Source organism: Psittacula echo, assembly GCF_963264785.1.
Source record: "Psittacula echo genome assembly, chromosome: 5".
NCBI lineage: Eukaryota > Metazoa > Chordata > Aves > Psittaciformes > Psittacidae > Psittacula > Psittacula echo.
Genome location: NC_137739.1, coordinates 83798497 through 83818377, shown reverse-complemented (window position 1 = coordinate 83818377; position 19881 = coordinate 83798497). Strand labels below are relative to the sequence as shown.

The window sequence follows — 19881 nt, the reverse complement described above, 5'->3', positions numbered from 1 at the left end:
AGAATCATGGGGTCAGTGGCATCACATTTAATTGACACTGTTCTCTGAAAGATTAAAGTAAGCCAAGAGTGGCTACAGAAATACTGGCAGATTGGAGGCCTCCAGCACATGCAAGCTGAAATGCCTTTGGCTTTTGTGCCAAGGGAATATGCTTGCATTTAACCAAGACTGTAAAGCATTCTGTGCTGGATAAAACCTTCCTTCCAAAGTTTGCTCTGGAAGCATAAGCTGTCTTGTAGCTTAACTGCAGGAATCAAGAACACAGTTCCACCTAGAATCAGTAGTGCTGCTCCTCTGACTGCCATTTCAAGAAGAGAATGACAAATAATGCAGTATCTGGGCTTTGCATAACCTTCTCCTGTCTGTCAGCAGCTAAATCCCCTAGCAGGACACATGGCAGGGCCTGCATCATCAGGGGTGCTGCTGTGTGAGAGCCCAGCTTCCCAATGGATCTTAGATGGGCTCACCTCCTCGGGGACTGGCAGTCTCTGTAGAGGGTTGAGGTTCAGCACTGGTATGGAGCTGGCAGCTAGCTGGGACTCAGGCAGGTCTAGAGCCAGGTTCTGTTCCTGTTTCACCATGATGGAGCAGAGCTTGGGCCCCAGCGACCACACTCCATTCTCCAGCTCTGAAACATGCACAACATGAGAGTCAAACTCCAGCAAGAATAGGACAAGAGAAATAAAAAGCCATGCAGACAGCTTCCCCCCGTCTGGTGAGGCTGCCTTTCCAAGTTTAGCACTGTCACCACACAAGCATGTGCAGGCCCACAACACAGAGTACAAAAGGGAATGAACCCCCAGCGTGCAGGGAGCAAACAGGACAGAGCTAGAAGGGTTGTGGCTCTGCTCTGACTGTGCAGCCCAAGCGCTGGAGGAGAGCTGCAGGGTTTCTTCCCCCAGTGATGTATCCCTCTCGTCCTCTGCAGCTTATTTCTATTTAGAGTTTAATGAGAGGAGAATGCAGGGCTGTTGCTCCTTAGGCAGCATGGCCAGCATCACAGACCTGCCAGGTTACGAAGAATAGCACCATCTCTGTGCTAGAGAGCTGGTGAGAGGGCAAGCACGATGGCAGTGAAAGGCTGACAGTGCTGCTTTGGTCTCCTGCTGATGTTGTGCCAGGTACCAGAGCTTTGCTGCGTGATGGGAGAGGAGGAAGGTCCATTTCTGTGGAAGTCCAATGTAGCATCTGCTTGTGAGGCTGCTCCCATGGCTGCTCTGCTTAGTCTTACCTCCTCCATCCTGCGCTGCTCAGGGGCTCTGCTGCCATTGCTGGCAGAGATAGAAGAAGCAGTGAGAGAAAGGAAGTATCTGAAGAGACGTGAACAGAGCTGTGTTGGCACACTCTGCTCACCCCCTGCCTACTCTGTCCTGTGTGCATCTGTGGTGTGAGCCCAGCTTGTCACTGGAACCAGAGATCCCAGGAGCTGGAATTCAGGCAGTGGTAGATAAGCTGCAGCTCAGATGGAAACAAAAACCTGCTAGGCAGGAGAGCTGCCTGGGCTCTGCTCTGAAGTTTTGGTCCCTTCATTGCTCTTCAAAGACTTCAGCCCGCCAAAAAGTTACTCCTCTACTGGCCTGGAGCCTGCATCCTCCTCCCTAATCCTCATCCCTCCTCTTCCCCTTCTTATCTGACAAGCAGAAACTCATTTAGCTTGACAAAGGACAGACTAAGTGTGTCACCAGACAGTGCCTTAGTTGGCTGAACATGAGACCACAGTCAGGCTTAATCCCTGACTCCTCTGCACTACACTCTGCATTCAGCACTCAGGGATGCTGCCCAGCTGCCTGCTGCTCAAAGCAGCTCTGCAGTGCAGGTCTCAGTTTAGAAGATGTCCTGGCAAGAGGAGAGGGTGAAAAACGTCCTTCTCAGCTCCAGAAAAACCTGCACAAAGGAGCACAAGCAAGTAGCTGTTCCTGTGGGAGCTGCCATCTGAACTAAACTTAAAGGAAGCTTAACATCATCTTTCCCCAATTCAGTCTCTGTTGCCATCAAGAAAGGACATGACAGTATTCTGCCTCTGGCTATTACTTGAAAACAGTGATGTTAAAGTTTGGACAAGAATTGTATCAGCTAAGACAGTGCTGCCCTTGCCAGTGGAATATTTCTTCGGTCAAGCACTTCTTATTTTGCTGCCTAGACAGGTGTCTCTAGCAGAGGTTCATTTCGCGTGACTGGACATCTTCAAGCACAGCCATGAGTTCCTGCGGCTGCTCTGTGTGCTGGGGAGCAGTTACCCCTAGTATGCAGACAAGCCTTTTTTGATACAAGGAGGTGAGGTGTTAACACAGCCACAGGTGTTTGCAGCCACAAAATGTGGACTGACAACTGCCTGGTCTCAGCCTGTCACAGAGATGAGGGACATTCAGATGCCTTCCCATTTATCCCACTGGTCTAGGCAAGTTCAACTAAACCTGTGTCAGTCCTGACAGATGGTTGTCTGACTTGATCTTACCCTTCTGAAAGGTGGTGAAGAATCCACAGCTTCCTCCATTAAATCTCTTCTACATTTTCACTATGCCCACCACAGGAACGTTTTGCCTTCTGGCTAATCTGAAGTTGTTTTACTTTGATTTCAATCTTCCTCTTCCTCATCCTCCCTTTCTGTTGCAAAGCTCTGTATTTCCCTTTTTCTCAGAGGCTTGGGGCATCCTCTGCCTGGGAGGGCTGCTGCTGAAGCAAGTTGCTGGACAGGGGAGAGCAGACCACCAAGGGCTCTCCCTGTGCAGACTTGACTCAGCAAGAGAGCAGTTCCCAGTGCTGTTAGTCCAGACAGTCAAAGGAGCAGACACCCAAATACATATGCACTGTCCTCCCATTTCCTGTCTACATTTTGACTCTGCTCTCTTTCCCACCCTCGGAGATTTATCTGGGGAGTGATTGGGTTATAGAATCAGAACACATCAGAGGGTCAATGAGGGACTGAGAAGAAGGCATTTTGTGTGGACACGTCTATGTTCCATTGCCTGAGAAGGTGTTTCAGAGGTATGGCCAGTCTGGAACCACTGAAGGTTTCACTCTATGTTGGTGGGTGAGGCATACCAGGAAGCTCATCTCCTGCTCCAGATACTCTGTGCATAATGGGAAGAAGTAATGGCTGAGAGACATCCATAGCTGCCCTGGGTTGAGGAGGTGAGGCACAGAGCAGGACCTGTATAGGGGTGCAAGCACCAGCCTGAGGCTGGTCCAGCACCCACAGTCTTTGCTCCCCCCTGCTCCTGGCATCAAATCCCACCCTGCAGAACTTAGGGCTGGTACTGAGAACCAAAGCAGCCAGTCTGCATGTGCAAGCCATCTGGAGAGCAGACTCCACTGATAAGCAGGGTCACGATGCACCCAATGGCTTGCCCTAGCTGACCTGTGTTAGTGGGAACCATGTGAGAAGGGGCAGGATTTGGAAGTGTTATGGAGTTCTGTAGAAAAGCTGGGAGAAAGCTGATAAATAGCAAGTCTCAGCCAGCTCCAAGCCTAGACAGAGCCCAAGCATTCCTGAGGAGCTCTGCAGACCAAGCAGAGCTTGCTTAATGTCAAAGAAAAGCCATTTCTGGGTAATTAATTTGAAATGAATGTCTAAAAGGAGTTAGACTGGATGGAGCTGTGCCAAAAGGACTGCACAGTGTTGCAAATACTGGACCTGACTCAGGGCTACACTAGAATATGACTCACATCCAATTATGAGTCAAGACAGCCCTGGAAAGATGGGTTGAATTATCCCACTGCAGGACTGGGATAGGGGCATAGATACCTCTATACCTACCACATTAATACTAGGCCTTACTACCTGTATAGAGCTGATCTGCACTCTCTGAGAGCAAGTGCCAGGTCCATGTCAAGCTCTCCTGGGATATGCACTGTACACTCTGTGATGGCCTCTGCCCAAGGATCAGTGTCACACTCCATTCAAGAGAGTCATGGTCTTGCTTTGAAGACACTGCAGCTGAAGCTGGGGCATGTCCAGACACAGAGGAGAGGAGCAGAAGTGTTGACAAGTGTCTCAGAGAGAGTCTCAGCGGTAGCTTCATGTGGGCAGACTTAATTTCACTGCCTTCTACAAACTCATGCTTTTTGCTTCTCCCATAACCAAGCCTCATCTTCTCATATTCATATGCAGGGGCAAAATAAGGATGTGTTTATTTGTTCATGCTGGTTTGTTTTCTGTTAGTCGCCCGGCTGCCTCTTTGGGCTGAGTGCCCTCCAAGATCATACTGGGACTAAACCTAAGGAAAAAGGAATGCAAATGGAAAGCTTTTTGATACAAGGCAGAGCTTGCTTGGCCTGCCACAAGCCTCTCTCCCAGCACCTCCCTGAGTGGCCCCAAACTGATGGCTGCACCTTTGCAGGGACCAAAGAGGCAGGGGATCAGCTCCTCTCCTTCTGCCTTGTCTTTTGTACCAGATTGCTGGGACCGTTCCCGGCCATGAGAGGGAAACCTCTGTCCCAGGTCTCACTCTCACTCAAAGGAATGTCTTTCTTCTGTGTATACTGAGCCTGTGCCACAGCTTTTTCAGGCAGCCTGGTGCCCATCAGCTGTTGGGACACCCACACAGTCCCACAAATTACAGGACTCTCTGCAAGGACAGCTCTAAAAATATCCAACCATCATAAATTATCCTGAAACGAATTGTTTTAAAAATAGGCTTTGAAATGACTGTTCCTCTTTGTCTCCCGCTAAAAGATTTGCTGGTAAAGAAGCCACTTAGCTTTCCACATGTACCAGCACTGGCTGCAGCCAGAAACTCATGCTTCCTATATTCAATCCAAACCCCTGCTGCCTCATGCCAAAACAGACCTAGATCTAGGGCATCCACACCCAGGTTTGCAGGGTCCTTAAGAGACATTGCCTAGTGCTTGCCAGAAGCTGGCAGCACACCCAACCACAGCCAATTATCATTGCTCAGCAAAGGAGCAATGTGGCTGTGAGAGCACAAACTGAAGGAAAAAAATGTGGGCTGTATTTGACAACAGTGGATCAAGCCCAAGGAACTGCCAGTTTGTCCTTATACATGGAAGCAGCTGGAGCCTCTGCTAAGAGATGTGCCCAAAGCTGTGCAGTGTGCATGTCTCACGCTCACCATTAGCATTATCCTCGGTCTTGACAGGCACGAGGGGGCTCTGGGGAGCAGAATCTCCACTGAGGGAGTAGCTGTGCTCTGCCTGGATGCCCGGAGTGGGTGGATCCAGGTCCATATCCAGCAGCGGGTTCTTCTCAGCCAGTACTGGGTCATCAAAGAAACTGCTGAAGAGGTCGTTGGAGAAATCCTCCATGTTGTCGGAGAAGTGATCCAGGTTCTCTGAGAAATGCTGAGGGAAGACAGAGAGAGAGCCTTAGTGTCAACTCCAAGATGGATCTGAGAGCCTTCCTCTGTACTGAGAGGCAAACCTCAGCCACAGCCCTTTTTGGATGAGAAAAAGCAGTTCCTATCCCTTGCCTGCATCAGTTTGATAAAACCACCTTGAATTAAGATAGAAAGGGCTGTGGTGCTGTACGTCTTCTCTGCCTGTTTATCTATGCCACAAACACTCATGCAACTCTTCTGTATTCTCACATCTCCCCCTTCCTCTGTGGTACCTATCTTTGGCTTCCTAGCACCACTTCACTGTGACAAGCAAATAGAGCACAAGGCAAGAAATCCCTGTGATGACAACATGCAAGTGTGGCAGAAAATCACCGTCTTCAGCACCTTTCCTTGGTGATAGACACTTTCTCATGCTCTCTGCCAGCAGCAGTAGGCACTCTGATGCCCCAGAGAACATTAACCCAGCTGCTGATTTCTATCAGAGGAAAAAAAAAAGATCAGTTGGATCGACATAACAGGAAGACCCCCCGTTGTATTTCATTTCCTCTGGGATTTCACAGCCCCTCTGTGGACCATATGAGGCTGTCCTCCAGCCAGATAATGCCTGTGAAATTCAGCTCCCCGATGAAGTTTAAACACTACAGATGGGCTGTTAACAACAAACAATCATCCCACTATTCATTCCAGTAACAGTCAGTAAATCTGGCCAGTGCTGCTGCAGTGCTGGCCTTCTGATGCTACAGGGAACCTGTTTCCTTTGAGGCATATCCTCCTATTCAGAAGTCAAATCACTAACTTTTCCATTTGCTACAACAAAGCATTGGTTGGGCAGGGAGAAAAATGGTGGTTGCCAAACACTAGCTGAAAAATTATCCCATTTGTTGGCAGAATGAGGCTTCTGGCTCAGGGAGAGGAAAGAAAAGACAGATACATTCAAGTGACTATATTACACAGACGGAACTGTGCAACTTAAATGAACTGGAGAGAGCTCGGCAGACTCAAACTGGGTCCCCCCTGCCTGGAAAAGCATCTGGGTGGGCAGAAAGGCATTGAAAGCAGCATACTGAAATACCAAGAGCAACAGGGTATGGATGAGAGAGAGGGGGAGAGAGCATGCAGGTCCTAGACTGGAGATATGAATGCCAATGAATTCCAGTGTGAGAGATGAGCTCAGGAAGGAGCATGAGGTGTGTGCAGCGCTAGAACTGAGGGAGGAGTTGGCCAAAGGACCCCGGATGCTGGAGCCTGCAGGTTCCTGCTCCTATTTGTTTTACCTGAGCACAGTACCACTCTGTCAACATTATGCTGGCTGCAGAGGGTTGGGGTGAGGCTGGGGAGTGAAGCAGATGAACAGACCCACACTTCCTACCAAGTGGGGGAGGGAAACAGTGCCCTTCACCCTCCAACTTCACCCCTCAGCCACTCAGTGTAAAAACTCAGATGCCCACAGAGCATACTGGAAGTGGGGGGGAGTCCCTGCCACGTGACACAAGGTTTCTCTCCCTTTGCTTCCTTCCCACTTGTCCTCTCCTCCCATTGCCAGGAGTGAGCCAGCCCTGGTAGGGCAGACACTACATACATAGGTAAGGTGGAGAAGGCACACTCATGCTAAATCCCAGTGTTGAGGCCCTCCCTGGGATGTCTGGGCTGAAGTTTTCTCCACTTGTTCCCATGCTGGAAGCAGAGTTGGCAGGATAGCTTGGTAAAACCTACCCAGCCATTTCCAAGTTGCCTAGAAGCATTTCTGCCCTTGAATCAAGCGACAGAAAACACCTCCCATCTGTGCTGAGCACAACTGTTTTTCAGAGGGAGCTGAGTCAGCAGATGGAACTGAGTTAGATATTTATCTTAAAAAGCACTGGAAAACCAGGGTTTGTCCTATCCTACAGCATGGAGGAGTAAAGAGTTTGGAGCATTAACCCCAGAGAGTGCCTGCTAGTGTAGCAGCTGTTCTTTGTCTTGCTTTCTCTAAACAACACAAGCAAACACAGGATGTGAATACGATAGCCTTACGGTAAGGACGAGAACGCAACCACAGAGAAGTGAAGGGATTCAGAGATCTGGCTGCCAGCGCACCACGAGAACACAGCAGGGCCAGGATCCAACAAGAGGCACTCAAATCAGATGTACTGTTTTAACCAAAACTAGAACCATCTTAGAACCCTGGAAGAGGAGCAGAGCTGGATGGACAGCTGCAGGGAGAGCTGTGACTGCCACATGCTTCCCATTTCTTTCACAACTGTGTATTAACAAAGGCAGAGTGGGAGCAAAGAGAGTCAAGAAGGTGCATTTATGCAGTAGTTCCACATACTATCTTTCAGCAGTATCCCACCCATGCTTAGAACAAGGACCTCTTGGTCAGTCAATAGTCTTCCCATTGTAGGACAAACCTGGAGGTAAGAGGCAGAGATGTGTCACTGGTTTTACTCAGAGACATAAAAAAATCTCTCCAGCAGCAGCTATGGGCTCAGAGCTGAGTAATGAGTGCAAGGAGCTGAGTACTGGAGCCTTAACATGGGCACCGGCATTGGCAGGAGTAATGGCATATTTCTGGTTCTTTAAGCCACCACACAGCAGCCTTCCTGGAGGAAATCACTGCTTGGAAGTGAGGATGAAGGCAACACTGCTTTCCCAGAGATGTTCTCCCCAAGAGATGGAGACCTACAGCACAGTATGGGAAAAACATGGGTGATAAGCAGAGATTTCCTGGGAATCCAGACATTTTGGGGCATGTAGCCCAGTCTAGGCTCCTGGGTCCTATCCTCCAGTGCACCTAAATACTGGCAAAGCCTTCTCATTGAAGCAGCTGCCCTTCAGCTCTCACCAGTCATACATATACCATTCCAACATTTCCAGACACAGAAAGCGGGAAGAAGGAAGCTAGCCTATAAGATTGGGAATAACTATGGTTATTGTCAAAGGGGGCATCAGGGACCAGACACACTCAAAGAGGGAGAGCGCCTAGAGCTGTCACAGAGCTGGAGGTCACTATTTTACTCAAAGAAGGTGGCAAGAGGCAGAGGCAAGCAGAAGGCAGGGTAAAGCAAACAAAGATAATGACATGGCTTTGTAGCTGGTTATATCCACAATGAAAACTACAGGCCAAGCAGGGAGCTAGCCACCCCATCCCATGAAGGCTGCTGTGTCTCTTGGGTTGGCTCTGTTCTCTGCTGATGACAACAGGTATTATTAACTTTAGATTTCTGATTAGTAAAGACTAATTGCATGCATGCAACCACATGGTAACAGGAAAATGTGTCCTCTTGTCCAGATCCAACTGTGATGGGCATAGTGGGGAGCAGCCCAGAGTTTATTTTGGATAGATGCCATCAAGACGGCTGCTAAATAGTTTAGATCAAGCCTGCTAACCCAGAATATGCAAACTCTGTCCCACCCTCGTTGGAGGAGTTGCTCCTATCTGGCAACATTCAGAGAAGGCTTCAGCTGTGCTCTTCCTTAATGCATGTGAGAGAGAAGGCTCCAGGGAGCTGCACATCCCAGGGTACGGTGTCTCAGGCCTGTGAGGATCGTGGCACAGCATAGAAGGGTCAGTGCTCTAAGTTCCTGAGCGATAAACAGAAGCAGGTTTATCACCTGACCAAATGGACGGTAGCTTTCTCCTGGCTGGCAGCTCACATGCCAAAGGAAGTGCTGAGCAGCCACTAGCCCTCCCTTCTCCCCCACAGCTACAGGCCTTCATATGCTGCCAGAAAAGACTGTGCTGGGCTTTGGGAAGACTTTTGCAAGTGCTGTGGCACTTGTTGGTCCAAGAAAGAATCCACAGGATTAAGACATGAATGAAGGTGGGATGAACAGAGATTTATGATAAGAGCAGGGTGATCCTCTCACAGCCTCTTCAAGGTTCTCTCCTCGAAGGCACCTTCCAGCCAGAAGGAGATCAGTCAGCTCCAGCTCCTCAGAGAGTTGGCCAAGAATTTCCAATCGTGACAATGAAGGACTCTGCAACTCTACTGAGATTCTCCTTTAAGATATCTCAAGTAGCTTCCACACAGATGGGCCTGGCTTAAGCAAGGGAGACCAGTCAACTGGGAAACATGATCTTTACCATCCTGTCCCAGAGGGAGCGGGTGTGAAGTGTACTGGGGAAAACAGCTTCCAGATGGGATGGGAAGCTCACAGCATAGTCCCATTTTGCATTATGCGCTCTTGCTATCTCTCCCTTCCTTTCACACCCTCCTTCCTTCTCTTTCTAACTATGCTCCAAAGCCAAGAAATAGCACGAGATGTGTTTCCAAAGCTGTATTACCAGTGAGCGGTCAGGAAGGGGGCAGCCAAGGGACAGAAACGCAATGGTGAGGATGTGCTGGATATCCTGATCCAAGCCCCACTTCTGGCTGCCTGTCCCCCCACATCAGTTCTGGGAGGATGGGGAGGCAGCACCCAAACAGGATGAGCCAGCATGTGGAGGTATGGGGCAGGCGATGATCACCGCATCCCCAGGCCCACCAGAGAGCCTTAAGCTGCTGTTGTGCCACAGGAGAATCTGCTGGGGCTGAGGCCACCTCAGCCATGGGGAAAGAGTGCAAATCTGTCAGCTGCTGGCTTTTGCTCCCTCCCACTCCTGGTGACCGGCACAGGCACCGACTCTTCCAAACATATTTCCACCACATGTTTTCATCCTGACCTCATGCTTAGGGTTGTCTAAATAGCACACTGTATGTGCGTGCGTGCACTCCTCATTTGAACACCCTTTCCTGTTGTACAACAGTTATCCTGGGAGCTAATGTAAGGCATTCAGATATTCCAATGCAAGCTCTCCATTTCCCCCCACCCAGAGCTGGCATTATACCAAGAGACATTAAGCCTTTTCCCCTGCCCCAGTGTGCATGGAAGGCCTTAAGGTGTCACTTTTGTAGCCCAGTGACACCACACATGGCTGAGGAGGGAACGGTTTCCTCTCCCTGAATTCACTTCTTCTCTATGGTCACCCTGGCTGTGTCTATCCCTTCTTTTCTCTTTCATGCTTCCATCCCTGGACTGTGACTTTCCCTTTCCCACCTCCAGCTGAGTTGTTTGGAGACAATCTCCCGTCAGGATCAGCCTGGTTCTCACAGCCTCCCTGCTCCCACCACAATGGTCTTGCTCCAAAGAGAACGCGGCGAGGGGGCTAATCCAGCTGGGTGGCAGCCCAGGCCCAGGAGACGAAGGGCTTTTGCAGGTTGGAGGTTGTGCTCGTGCTGGCAGGCGGTGCAGATGGGGAGGGGATTCTTCTGAGTTTTCTCTTTTCTTTTTGAAAGTATTTTTCCTCTTTGCTTGCCAAGATAAATCTCCTGTCCCAGCTGTGACATCTGCATTTCCCTTCTCTGCTTTCACTAAGGAATGAAGCCCCCTGCACTCCAGCTGCACAGCCGAGGTTTCCTTTACATTCCAGGAAAGAAGAGCCCGTACACTCCAGACAGTCCTTCTGCTCTCTTTAAAATACAGTGGATTCTAGACCTTATGAAAGGGAAGATCTTGACAGTGTTAACAAGATCCAGGCAGGATGGACAGATGCTGCGCACACTTCTCACAGTCTAGTCAGTGCATGTGCACCCTGAGGGGCACAAGTGATCAGCCAGCCAGCTCTTGGCTCTCTCAAACCCCCCTGTGCTGGCTTGTATTGCCCTTGGTCTCTCCCCTCACACCACGGCTCCCTGCTGCTCTCCCACTGCCTGGATAGCTCGCCACTGACCAGCTACCCCATTGCTTTCTGCGTGGCATGGCTGAAGCACCCAAACCATCTGCTAACCCTACTATTCCCCTCTAGCAGCGGGGCAGCATCCTGACCAACAGCACCCCCCCAGTCCTTCTCAGAGATTGTCACCAATGCCCCAGTCACCAGTCTTTATTTGTCAGCTTCCCTGACACCCAGGCTCCAAGTGATGGAGGATTTGACTGAACCTGACCTGGAACCAGGCCCAGGATTACTGCTGTCTGTAGAATAATGCAGAATGAGAAGCAGGAGGGGTTATAGACGTGGTGACCTGCTCCCCACAGGCCTGCTGTGCCATTAGTTCTCCCTCCTCAGACCAAAGGTGCCACAAGCCCTCCGTTGGCAGCAGTCACCATGTCCTCGGTGCTTTGTGAAGTCCTAGCAAGGCTGAAGCACAGCTCGCTGTGAAAACCTCCTTCCACCACGCACCCGCGCCAAGGACCTGGATTTACAATTTCCAGCACCAAGCACCACAGGACCTAAGGAGGGACGACAAAGGCTCGACACACAACCGAGGGAAGGCGACTGAGGGCACGGCGCCCTGAAGGGGGTCAGCAGCACTGCGGGGCCGCTGAGGTACCCTCAGCCATTGCCCCCCCACCCCAGCCCCGTGAGGCGCTTAACGGCCGCCGCGGCACGCTTCCAACGGCCGGCAGCCGCGGCCGCCCATTGGCCGACACCGCCGAGCGGCGGCCAATGGGAGGCGGCTGCCAGCGGGGCCGCGCGAGGCGGGCGGGAGGAGTGCAGGGTTAGGACGGAGCGGCCGCGGCCCCTCAGGCACGGGCCCGGCTCCTCACGGCCCCGGCTCCCCGCGGTGCCCGGCGGGGCGCTTGGGGCCGGAGGGGACGCCTCGCCTCTGCCCCTCCGTGGGTCTTTCTCATCCTGGGATGTCTTAATGAGTGCCTCAGAGGACATTGCCTCACTGAGAAGATGCCCCTTCGGGTGCATGCTGCTCCCACGGTCTGCAGTGACCTCTGGCAGGCGTAAAGGTTTTGTGGGGTTCCCCCCCCTCCTCCCATACAACTGCAGTGTGTGTGTGTGTAATAATGAGAATCATCGAATAGAATCATACAATCAACCAGGTTGGAAAAGACCTTTAAGCTCACCCAGTCCAACCGTTCCCCAGCACTGCCAAGGCCACCACTAACCCATGGCACTGAAGGCCTCTATTACACGGTTTGTGAACACTTGCAGGGACGGTGCCTCCACCACTGCCCTGGGCAGCCTGTTCCAATGCCTGACCATGCTCTCTGTGAAGAAATGGTTCCTAATATCCAACCTAAACCTCTGCTGGTGCAGCTTGAGGCTGTTTCCTCTTGTCCCATCACTTGTTACTTGGGAGAAAATACCAACCCTGCCTCACTCAGCCTCCTCTCAGGCAGTTGTAGAGAGCAATAAGGTCCCCCCTGAGCCTTCTCCAGACCAAACCCCTGCAAGGTCCTTCTGCCGTTCCCTATTGGACTTGTGCTCCAGACTCTTCACCAGCTCCATTGCCCTATCAGCTGACAGAACAGGCGATGCTGTTAACAGCACACACCCCACACAGACCACATCAAACTTCTGTGGCTGTGACTGTAACACCAGCTCAGAGCTTGTGAGCTGGCTGTTCACTGGGGAGGCACCCAGGAATGGGTCTTTGACTTAAATGGGTTTGCCATGAAGAAAAACAGGAGAGAAAAAGGCACATGGAAAGCTTGAAATCTGAGAGCCTGTGGATGGGTTTCCCAGCGGCTCAGAAGGAGGCACCAACAGCACTTGCTGCTGCAGTGGCAGAGGAGTCTGGACACTGGTGTAGGTGTGCTCAGCATAACCGGGATTAGCATCCACCATGGGCAGTGATGGGGGATAGACTGGAAGCACCCTGCGAGGAGGAAGACTGTGGAGAGGGGCAGAGCCCAAGCTGAGGTGGTTCAAAAGACATGTGTCAGTGTGGCCATAGTGGTGTGGCTCTCTGTGTGCCCTCCAGCTGCCTGCAGATGCCAGAGTGCCCAGCAGGTATGTCCATGCTAGGAAGGAGGAGGAACATGTCAGCCTCTCCTAGGGCAAGCAAGGCTCTGCTAGCCTGGGGTAGAAAGCAAAGTCTTGTGTCTGCTGCACAAGACTTGCTGAATCTGCAGAGATAGGAGCACCTCTCCTCCCAGCAGCAGTACCCTGGAGGATAAAGAGGAATGCCTCTGCTTTCCAGCAAGCTTTTTGCTGCGTGTATGCTACATATGCAATGAATGTCCCACATTTCTTTTGGCTTACAGCTTGCCTTGCAGCTGACTCTGATAAAAAAAGTATTAGACCAGGACTTAAAGCATAAGCAGAAGTGGACACAGCCCTCTCCGGGTGAAGCATGCAGATTGGCTGCTCATTAGCCCTCATTTGGCAGATTTGGGGGTTATTTCTAGGAGTCCATGAAAGGTCAATTAAAAGTCTGTCCTTCGAGGCCTTTCTTGAGCTCACAGAACTGGAGAAGACACCTGGCTGCTGCACAACAAATCTGCCTTTATTTCTGAGCCATTGAAAGGAGATGTGTGGGAAGTGTTCCCTGTGGGAATGCAGGTACCCCTGAGCAAGCTGGCAGGGGCCTCTTCCTCTTTGCTCCTTCCCAAGCCGAGGTCACTACAGCCTTTGGGCAGAGACTTCACATGAGCAGTAGCTCTGAAAGAAGTTGTATCATCATCAGTGCCCCAGGTCACTGCCCTCTTGTCTGAATGAGTGCTTTACCTCTTTGTGTTGGCTTGGCAGCCTCAGCAGGCTCCTGGTGACACTGGAACTCCACACCATGACACAGGGGACAGGAGTCTCAGCTGCTGTAGCATCAAGAGGAGGAGGTTCATGTGAACTTTACCTCCTCAGGTGTGAAAACGTAAACCACCATCTTTCGGAAGGCCCATTCTGCTGTTACCCTGATCCACCTCCACCCAGGTGTGCCCTTTGCAGAGCCCAAACACATCCATCGCTTCTCAATCCCCACAGAGCCCCAACACCACAACACCATTGGGTTTCCACAGCCATGCCTGTTGGTGTGCAGCACAACCTAGGGATGCAACTCCAGCCCAGCCCTGCAAATCTAGAGGCAAATCCACCCTGAGAAAGCCTACATGGATTGAATTGTGTGTGGTATGTCTGCCTGGACAGCTGAGGGGAAAGTTCTGCTTGATGGAGAGGGACACACAGTGCGATGAAAGGCAGCAAGCAGAGCAAATGAAAGAAAATACTAGTTTACTCTGTGTGACTCTGTGAACTGTACTGCTGTGCTGCAGTGGAGCCAGGTCACAGGATCACCAAAAGACATGAAATACAGCAGGAACGTTCAATATAACTGAAAATAAATTAGAGAGGTACCACTCAAACCAGTCACCAGCCAGTGGGAGGGAGAAGTTGATTCAATATCCAGTATAAACTGGGATAAACACCACTCCACCATTTCTTCCATCTTTCTTGGAAGCTTCTGGCCCTGCCCAATATGGGGTTGGAGCCACCAGAGCTGGCAGATCTTTGCTCTTATGCAACTTGTCACCTCCATAGACCTCAGAGCAGCCTTTCAGTATCTCAAGGGGGCTACAAGGATGCTGGAGAGGGACTCTTATCAGGGACTGTAGTGACAGGACAAGGGGTGATGGGTTTAAACTTAAACAGGGGAAGTTCAGGTTAGATCTAAGGAAGAAGTTCTGTACTGTGAGGGTGGTGAGGCACTGGAAGGGGTTGCCCAAAGAAGTGGTAAATGCTCCATCCCTGGCAGTGTTCAAGGCCAGGTTGGACAGAGCCTTGGGTGGCATGGTCTAGTGTGAGGTGTCCCTGCCCATGGCAGGGGGGTTGGAACTGGATGATCTTAAGGCCCTTTCCAATCCAAACCATTCTATGATTCTAGGCCTTTTTTCTGTATCTTGCAGGAAAGACAATCTAAGCAATGCGAAAGGTGCCTTGGGAGATAGAGGAAATCTGCTTTGGGAGATAACCAGAGGAGGAAGTATTATCTTTTCAATCAGTTTCATGTCTCATTGAAACCGTTTCACTTTAGTGTTCAGAGAGCAAAATCAGAGATAATTCACATTTTGTCCTCTGGCAGGTCCCTGGAGGCCCATAAAGAAAATCAGGCCTTGGAAGAGGAAGATAGCTGTGCTCTGTTTAAGTCCCAGGGCTGAGGCATGCATCTAATACCAAACATTACTGGTGGCTTTCATTCCTTGGGACTTTGTAAAGGGCAATTACAGAGCAACTAAGTCTGGACCAGCTGATTTGCCACTCAAGGATGTGAGGGATTTTCACCCAAAATCTTAAAAGAGCAAGAGCTGGGACTCTCTTCAGTGGCGAGACAGGGTAAGAGCTGGGTTTTGCAAAGAGCAGACTGAATGGGGACCCGCACCAGGAATGTTTTCAAAGCAATTCAGCTTGGAATGCAGATTTCTGACCTGCTGCCAATATCACAGTGGAAAATCTGTGCCCTGAGCAGCAGATAGGAAATTAAACTTCAGCTCCAATGCTGAGGGTATCATTTTCACCTCAGCGGTGGAGCTGCAGAAACCAGAGTCTCTAGAGAATGGGGAAATCCTTCCTAGCCCGCAAAGGGCAGTAACACCTCTCAGACAATTCGTCATTACTGGAGCAGCCTGGATTAACACCATCCTGTTGTTAATCCTGACATCCTGGGGGGGAGAGAATGAAGATGCGATGCTGGTGAACAAGGAGTCAACGCCATGTGTTTCCAAAGATGAGGGTGCAGGTCTGCTTGGTCAGAGGTAATGCAGTCACTTCAACCATGGGATGAAAATCAAGGCTGAAGGAGGAAGGCAGCCTGTGAAAACCCTTTCCAAATGCCTGACTCTCCAGCTGTCCCCTCTCCAAGCTGAACATCTACATGACAAGGCCCAGCAGCCAAGTACCCTGTAGCTGGTAAAAAGAAGTATAAACGTGAGGAGGCCCGGGATTGTAAGCTCAAGTAAGGTCAGAAGCTTCTGGGAAGAAGAGATCCCATGTTTCTTTGAAGACAGGAAACCCTGAAAGCTCCTATGTCTGAGATCAAGCAGGCATCTGCAACCCATCACTGGAGGGGTGTCTGCAGAAACCAGTGGATTTGGAAACCCATTCTCTGGACATCCCTGGGGCAGCCCAAGGAGGCGGTAGATGGCTTCATGGGGTTTGGGGCCTGGAGGAACCACTGAGGTAATCAAACATGGCTCCTTACATAGCTGAGTAGAGGACCTACATTCATGCCTCCTGCTTCTCATCGTCTGCAACTGAGCTTCACAGAAACAAATATCTCATCTCAGTTTAAAGGCTTCAGAAAAATCCACCCCTTTCTAAAATAAACCCTGTTGTAGAAGCTAACTGCAGTCACCAAACATGAGTCACTGCAAAGAGGGACTCTCGAGCTTAAGCCTCCAAAATATTTTCTCAGGCTTTTTGCTCTTAGATGAGCAAGTCCTTACTATGAGAGACCCTTCTGAGAACAAAACCAAGTCACCTCTTAATCTGAGGAGTGTAGCATGGCATGGCCACCCTCCTGGGTTATTCTGCAGACAGCAGAAATCACACTGGTCTTATTGCAGGCAGGGAGAACTTGAGGACTGATGGCAGGCTGTAGTCATGGAACTCCACATTAACAGCAGACTCAAAGATTAAATTATCTTTCTCTATAATTAATTGCCAGATTTTAACCTAATCAAATCACAGGTGGAAGTGAGTGATTCCTGTGGCAAAAGCTACAGCCCTGCCATGGTGGCCAGTGCTGCAAAGCAGTAACGAAGGGTGTGAGCTTAGAAAATCAAGATAAAATCTATAGTGGTTTGGCTTCTGGGCATCCTTTCTTACATGGCCTTACTATGCAGGTATAACCCAGGACCAGAAGCAACAATAACCTCTTAGTATCCATCATGGGTTTATGTGCAACAGAAGAGAAAAAGCATCAGCGAGATCTTTCCTTTCTGTCCCTTAATCGCAGCACCAAGTGAGTTTTCCTAAGTATGGAGTTCTTGTGCACATAAAACCTTCACAAGTGCTCACTGCGTGTCTCAGCACCGATGCACCCAGACCGTGCTCCTGCCCGGATGCTCACAGCACCAGACCTTCTCATGCCACCCTCTTCCCTCACACCTCTGCTGCCTGGTTCTCCCCTGCTTTGCTCCTCCATTGCCTTCCTCCTGTCTCCTCTCTCCGAAAGGGTGCACACATCTGGCTTGCCTTTATTGTGTGATAAATCTCACCCTGCATCTTGGGTTCATTTTCTGAAAGTTTTGAATGGTGTCTTGGAAATGCTGTTGGACAATAGGAGCTCTTTGAACCCAGGCCAGCTGGATGGGACTCCTCGCACTGCAGCTGACATGCAGGCTTTGGCGGTCTTTCTCAACTCTTTCCTCTCTTCTCCTTTCTTTATAGCATTTGAATTGCCCTCAAACTTTATTTTTGGAGTGGGCAATGCATTTCTGAATCTTTTCATCATTATATTATTATTAATTATGGTCATGCCTGTTTCTCTTTCTGCTGGCGCTCCTGGGTGGATCTCTCCTCTCTCACTTAAAGTCTTGGGTAAGACTACCTTGGCCACAACCCACTTGAGCAGTGACTCAGAATCCCTGGCCTGCTCCCAGGAGAGATGCAAGAGTTTTGCCAGTTGGTTTATAAAGAGGCCATCGTTTTTCTCAGCTACTCTCTCACTCAGCAGAGCCGAGCTGGGTGGAAAACCTCAGCTCTGTGGTTCCAGTGAGTCCATCCCTGGTGGACAGGCCATCCCTGGGGTGTTATGAAAGCAGAGCCCTGCTCCTTGCGGGTGCAACCAGGACAACTGCTGCACCAGGCAGGAGGATTCTCCCAGGGGGTTACTGCACTCAACTTCTCCATTCCCAAGCCCCTGAAGGATACAAAGAGAAGCAAGGTATGTGGGCAGGATGAGGCATTATGAGGAAGGGAGTACTGTTGCCTAATGGCTCATCTCACAGCTACCCACATCTCTTGAGTCAGAGAATGGTGTACTCTGAAGCAGGCCCCTCAGATCGCTGGGTTTGAGGTTTGCTTGCAGCAGTGGTACACTGCAGAGAAATCTCATCCTCATCCTCTGGACATCTCAGACCTTTCCAGACAGTGGGAGGGAGAGAGTTGCTCTGTTTCTAAAGGCAGAAGGGGACCTACAGTTCTACTGTTTGCCACTCCACACATTGAATTTATGTAGTGAAGAAGATGACTTTGCTACTGTGTGGATCTTGTAACTTAAATATATTCAAACAGTGTGCTTTTATAGGGGCGGATGTGCAAACCCCTCTTCATTTCATGTGCTGGGAAGGACCCAAGAAAAAAGAGATGGTTGGTCTTGGTGAAGCATGGCTGTGTCCCACAGACGATGAAGGGAAAACAAGTTTGGATCCTTCCCTGCACTGCCTTCTGGAAACAGCACTGAGTGATGGAGGCAAGAAGATCACAGGCCTTGGCAATGGTAGTGTCAGACCACAACCTCCCCAGCTCCCCTTCCCACCTGCTTCACAGGGTAGCCGAGAGTCTTCATGCTCTCTGGTGCTGGCATTAGCAAGGGAGAAGGGCTGAGATCATCAGTTGCTTTTTACTGACATCTACCAAGAGGAATAGGTCTTGGGCCAAGTAAAATTCTCCTTCCTCCTGTTCTGCTGCAAGACCCACCAGGGCAGGGAAGTGGTACCACAACTCTCTCTGTGTTGGTGCTGAAGCTGACTTCTGAGCTGAGCTGCAGCAGCAGCACCAGGCAGAGGTGTCCCACTCTGTCCAAGCACAGCACCATGCAAACCACAGCCGGTTCCCCCTCCCTGGACAGCAGGCTCTGTGCCGGCAGGGTGGCATTGCTTCTGCAGCTTGAGGAATGCAAGCCGCCCGAGCTGCTCTTGAGGATCCGCCAGGAAAAGTCCATGAATAGCAACAGGAAATCAAAATGCCCGCTCCAGACATGCACCAGATACGAAGCCATCCAGAGCAAGGAGAAAAACGCTGGACGATGGAGATTACATCATGCTGTGGATAAACCTGTGAGCCCGTCCAGCTGGGGCCATGCCAACAGGTCCAGATGGCGCAGGAATGCTAACTGCATAGCTACCTCTCTCTTGTCTTTGCTTTCTATTCCCTCTTTCTTTCCCTATTCTCCATTCCTCCTGGCCTCCTTCCCTCTTTCCTTTCCCAGAATATAAATAAATAAATCCTCTGGCAACTCTACACAATCCAGTTTCATTGACTATCAGGAAGGCATCCGAGACCAGTGGATAGGGAATGGTTCTCTGACACTTACTTGTAGGTAAGGAGGCTGTTGGGCAACCTCACAGCACTTCATAGCTGCTGGGGTTGACATAGGAATGTGTGCCTTGATCCCACCTGGGACTTCAGCCCCTGGCTGCAAAGGAGGAGGTTGCCAGGGCTGCTCCCTTGGAGCCTGAAGCACTCAGGGAAATTAAGGAATGAGCATTGCTCCTGCTCTGCTGCCGCTCGCCCCAGCTGCTTACAGCTGCCCCTGGCTGCAGTTACAAAGGGAGGCAGAAAACAGTTTTGCTCTCGCAGCTGGCAGCCTCTAGCTACCACCCTGGTACTAATTAGTGACAAAGAAATGAGTGCAGCACCCTCTGTACTGTCCTCAGCCTTGACCAGAGCAGCATCTGGTACTCAGCTCTCCCCCAGTGTGATAAAAACTGGGCTCAAAGACATGCAAGAGAAGAATGAAAGGTGTGTGTGCTCTGCCGGGTGCCAGAAAGGGCTGCAGGCCTTTTGCTCATTATTTGATGCTAATCCAGCTGCTGGGCTGCTGCCAACTGTATCTGACAAATCCTGAAGAGCAGGAGAAGCTTCAGAGAATGGAAAAGCAACATTTGCATCACTCTTCCCAGTGGAGGAGGGTGATACTGACTTTACAATGGGTCATGCAGACTTAGTCTGGGG

The 19881-nt window shown here is 50.5% G+C and overlaps 1 protein-coding gene across 1 annotated transcript in view; it reads right to left on the bottom strand.

Moving 5' to 3' along the window:
- Positions 1-19881, bottom strand: part of CREB3L1 (cAMP responsive element binding protein 3 like 1) — a gene marked incomplete at its 5' end in the record, with an annotated part of 42993 nt that overhangs the window by 13797 nt on the left and 9315 nt on the right. The window contains 2 exons of the mRNA XM_080619517.1: positions 468-628; positions 5073-5301. Coding sequence (XP_080475643.1) covers positions 468-628; positions 5073-5301 — 390 coding nt within the window. The remainder of the gene's footprint in view (positions 1-467; positions 629-5072; positions 5302-19881) is intronic.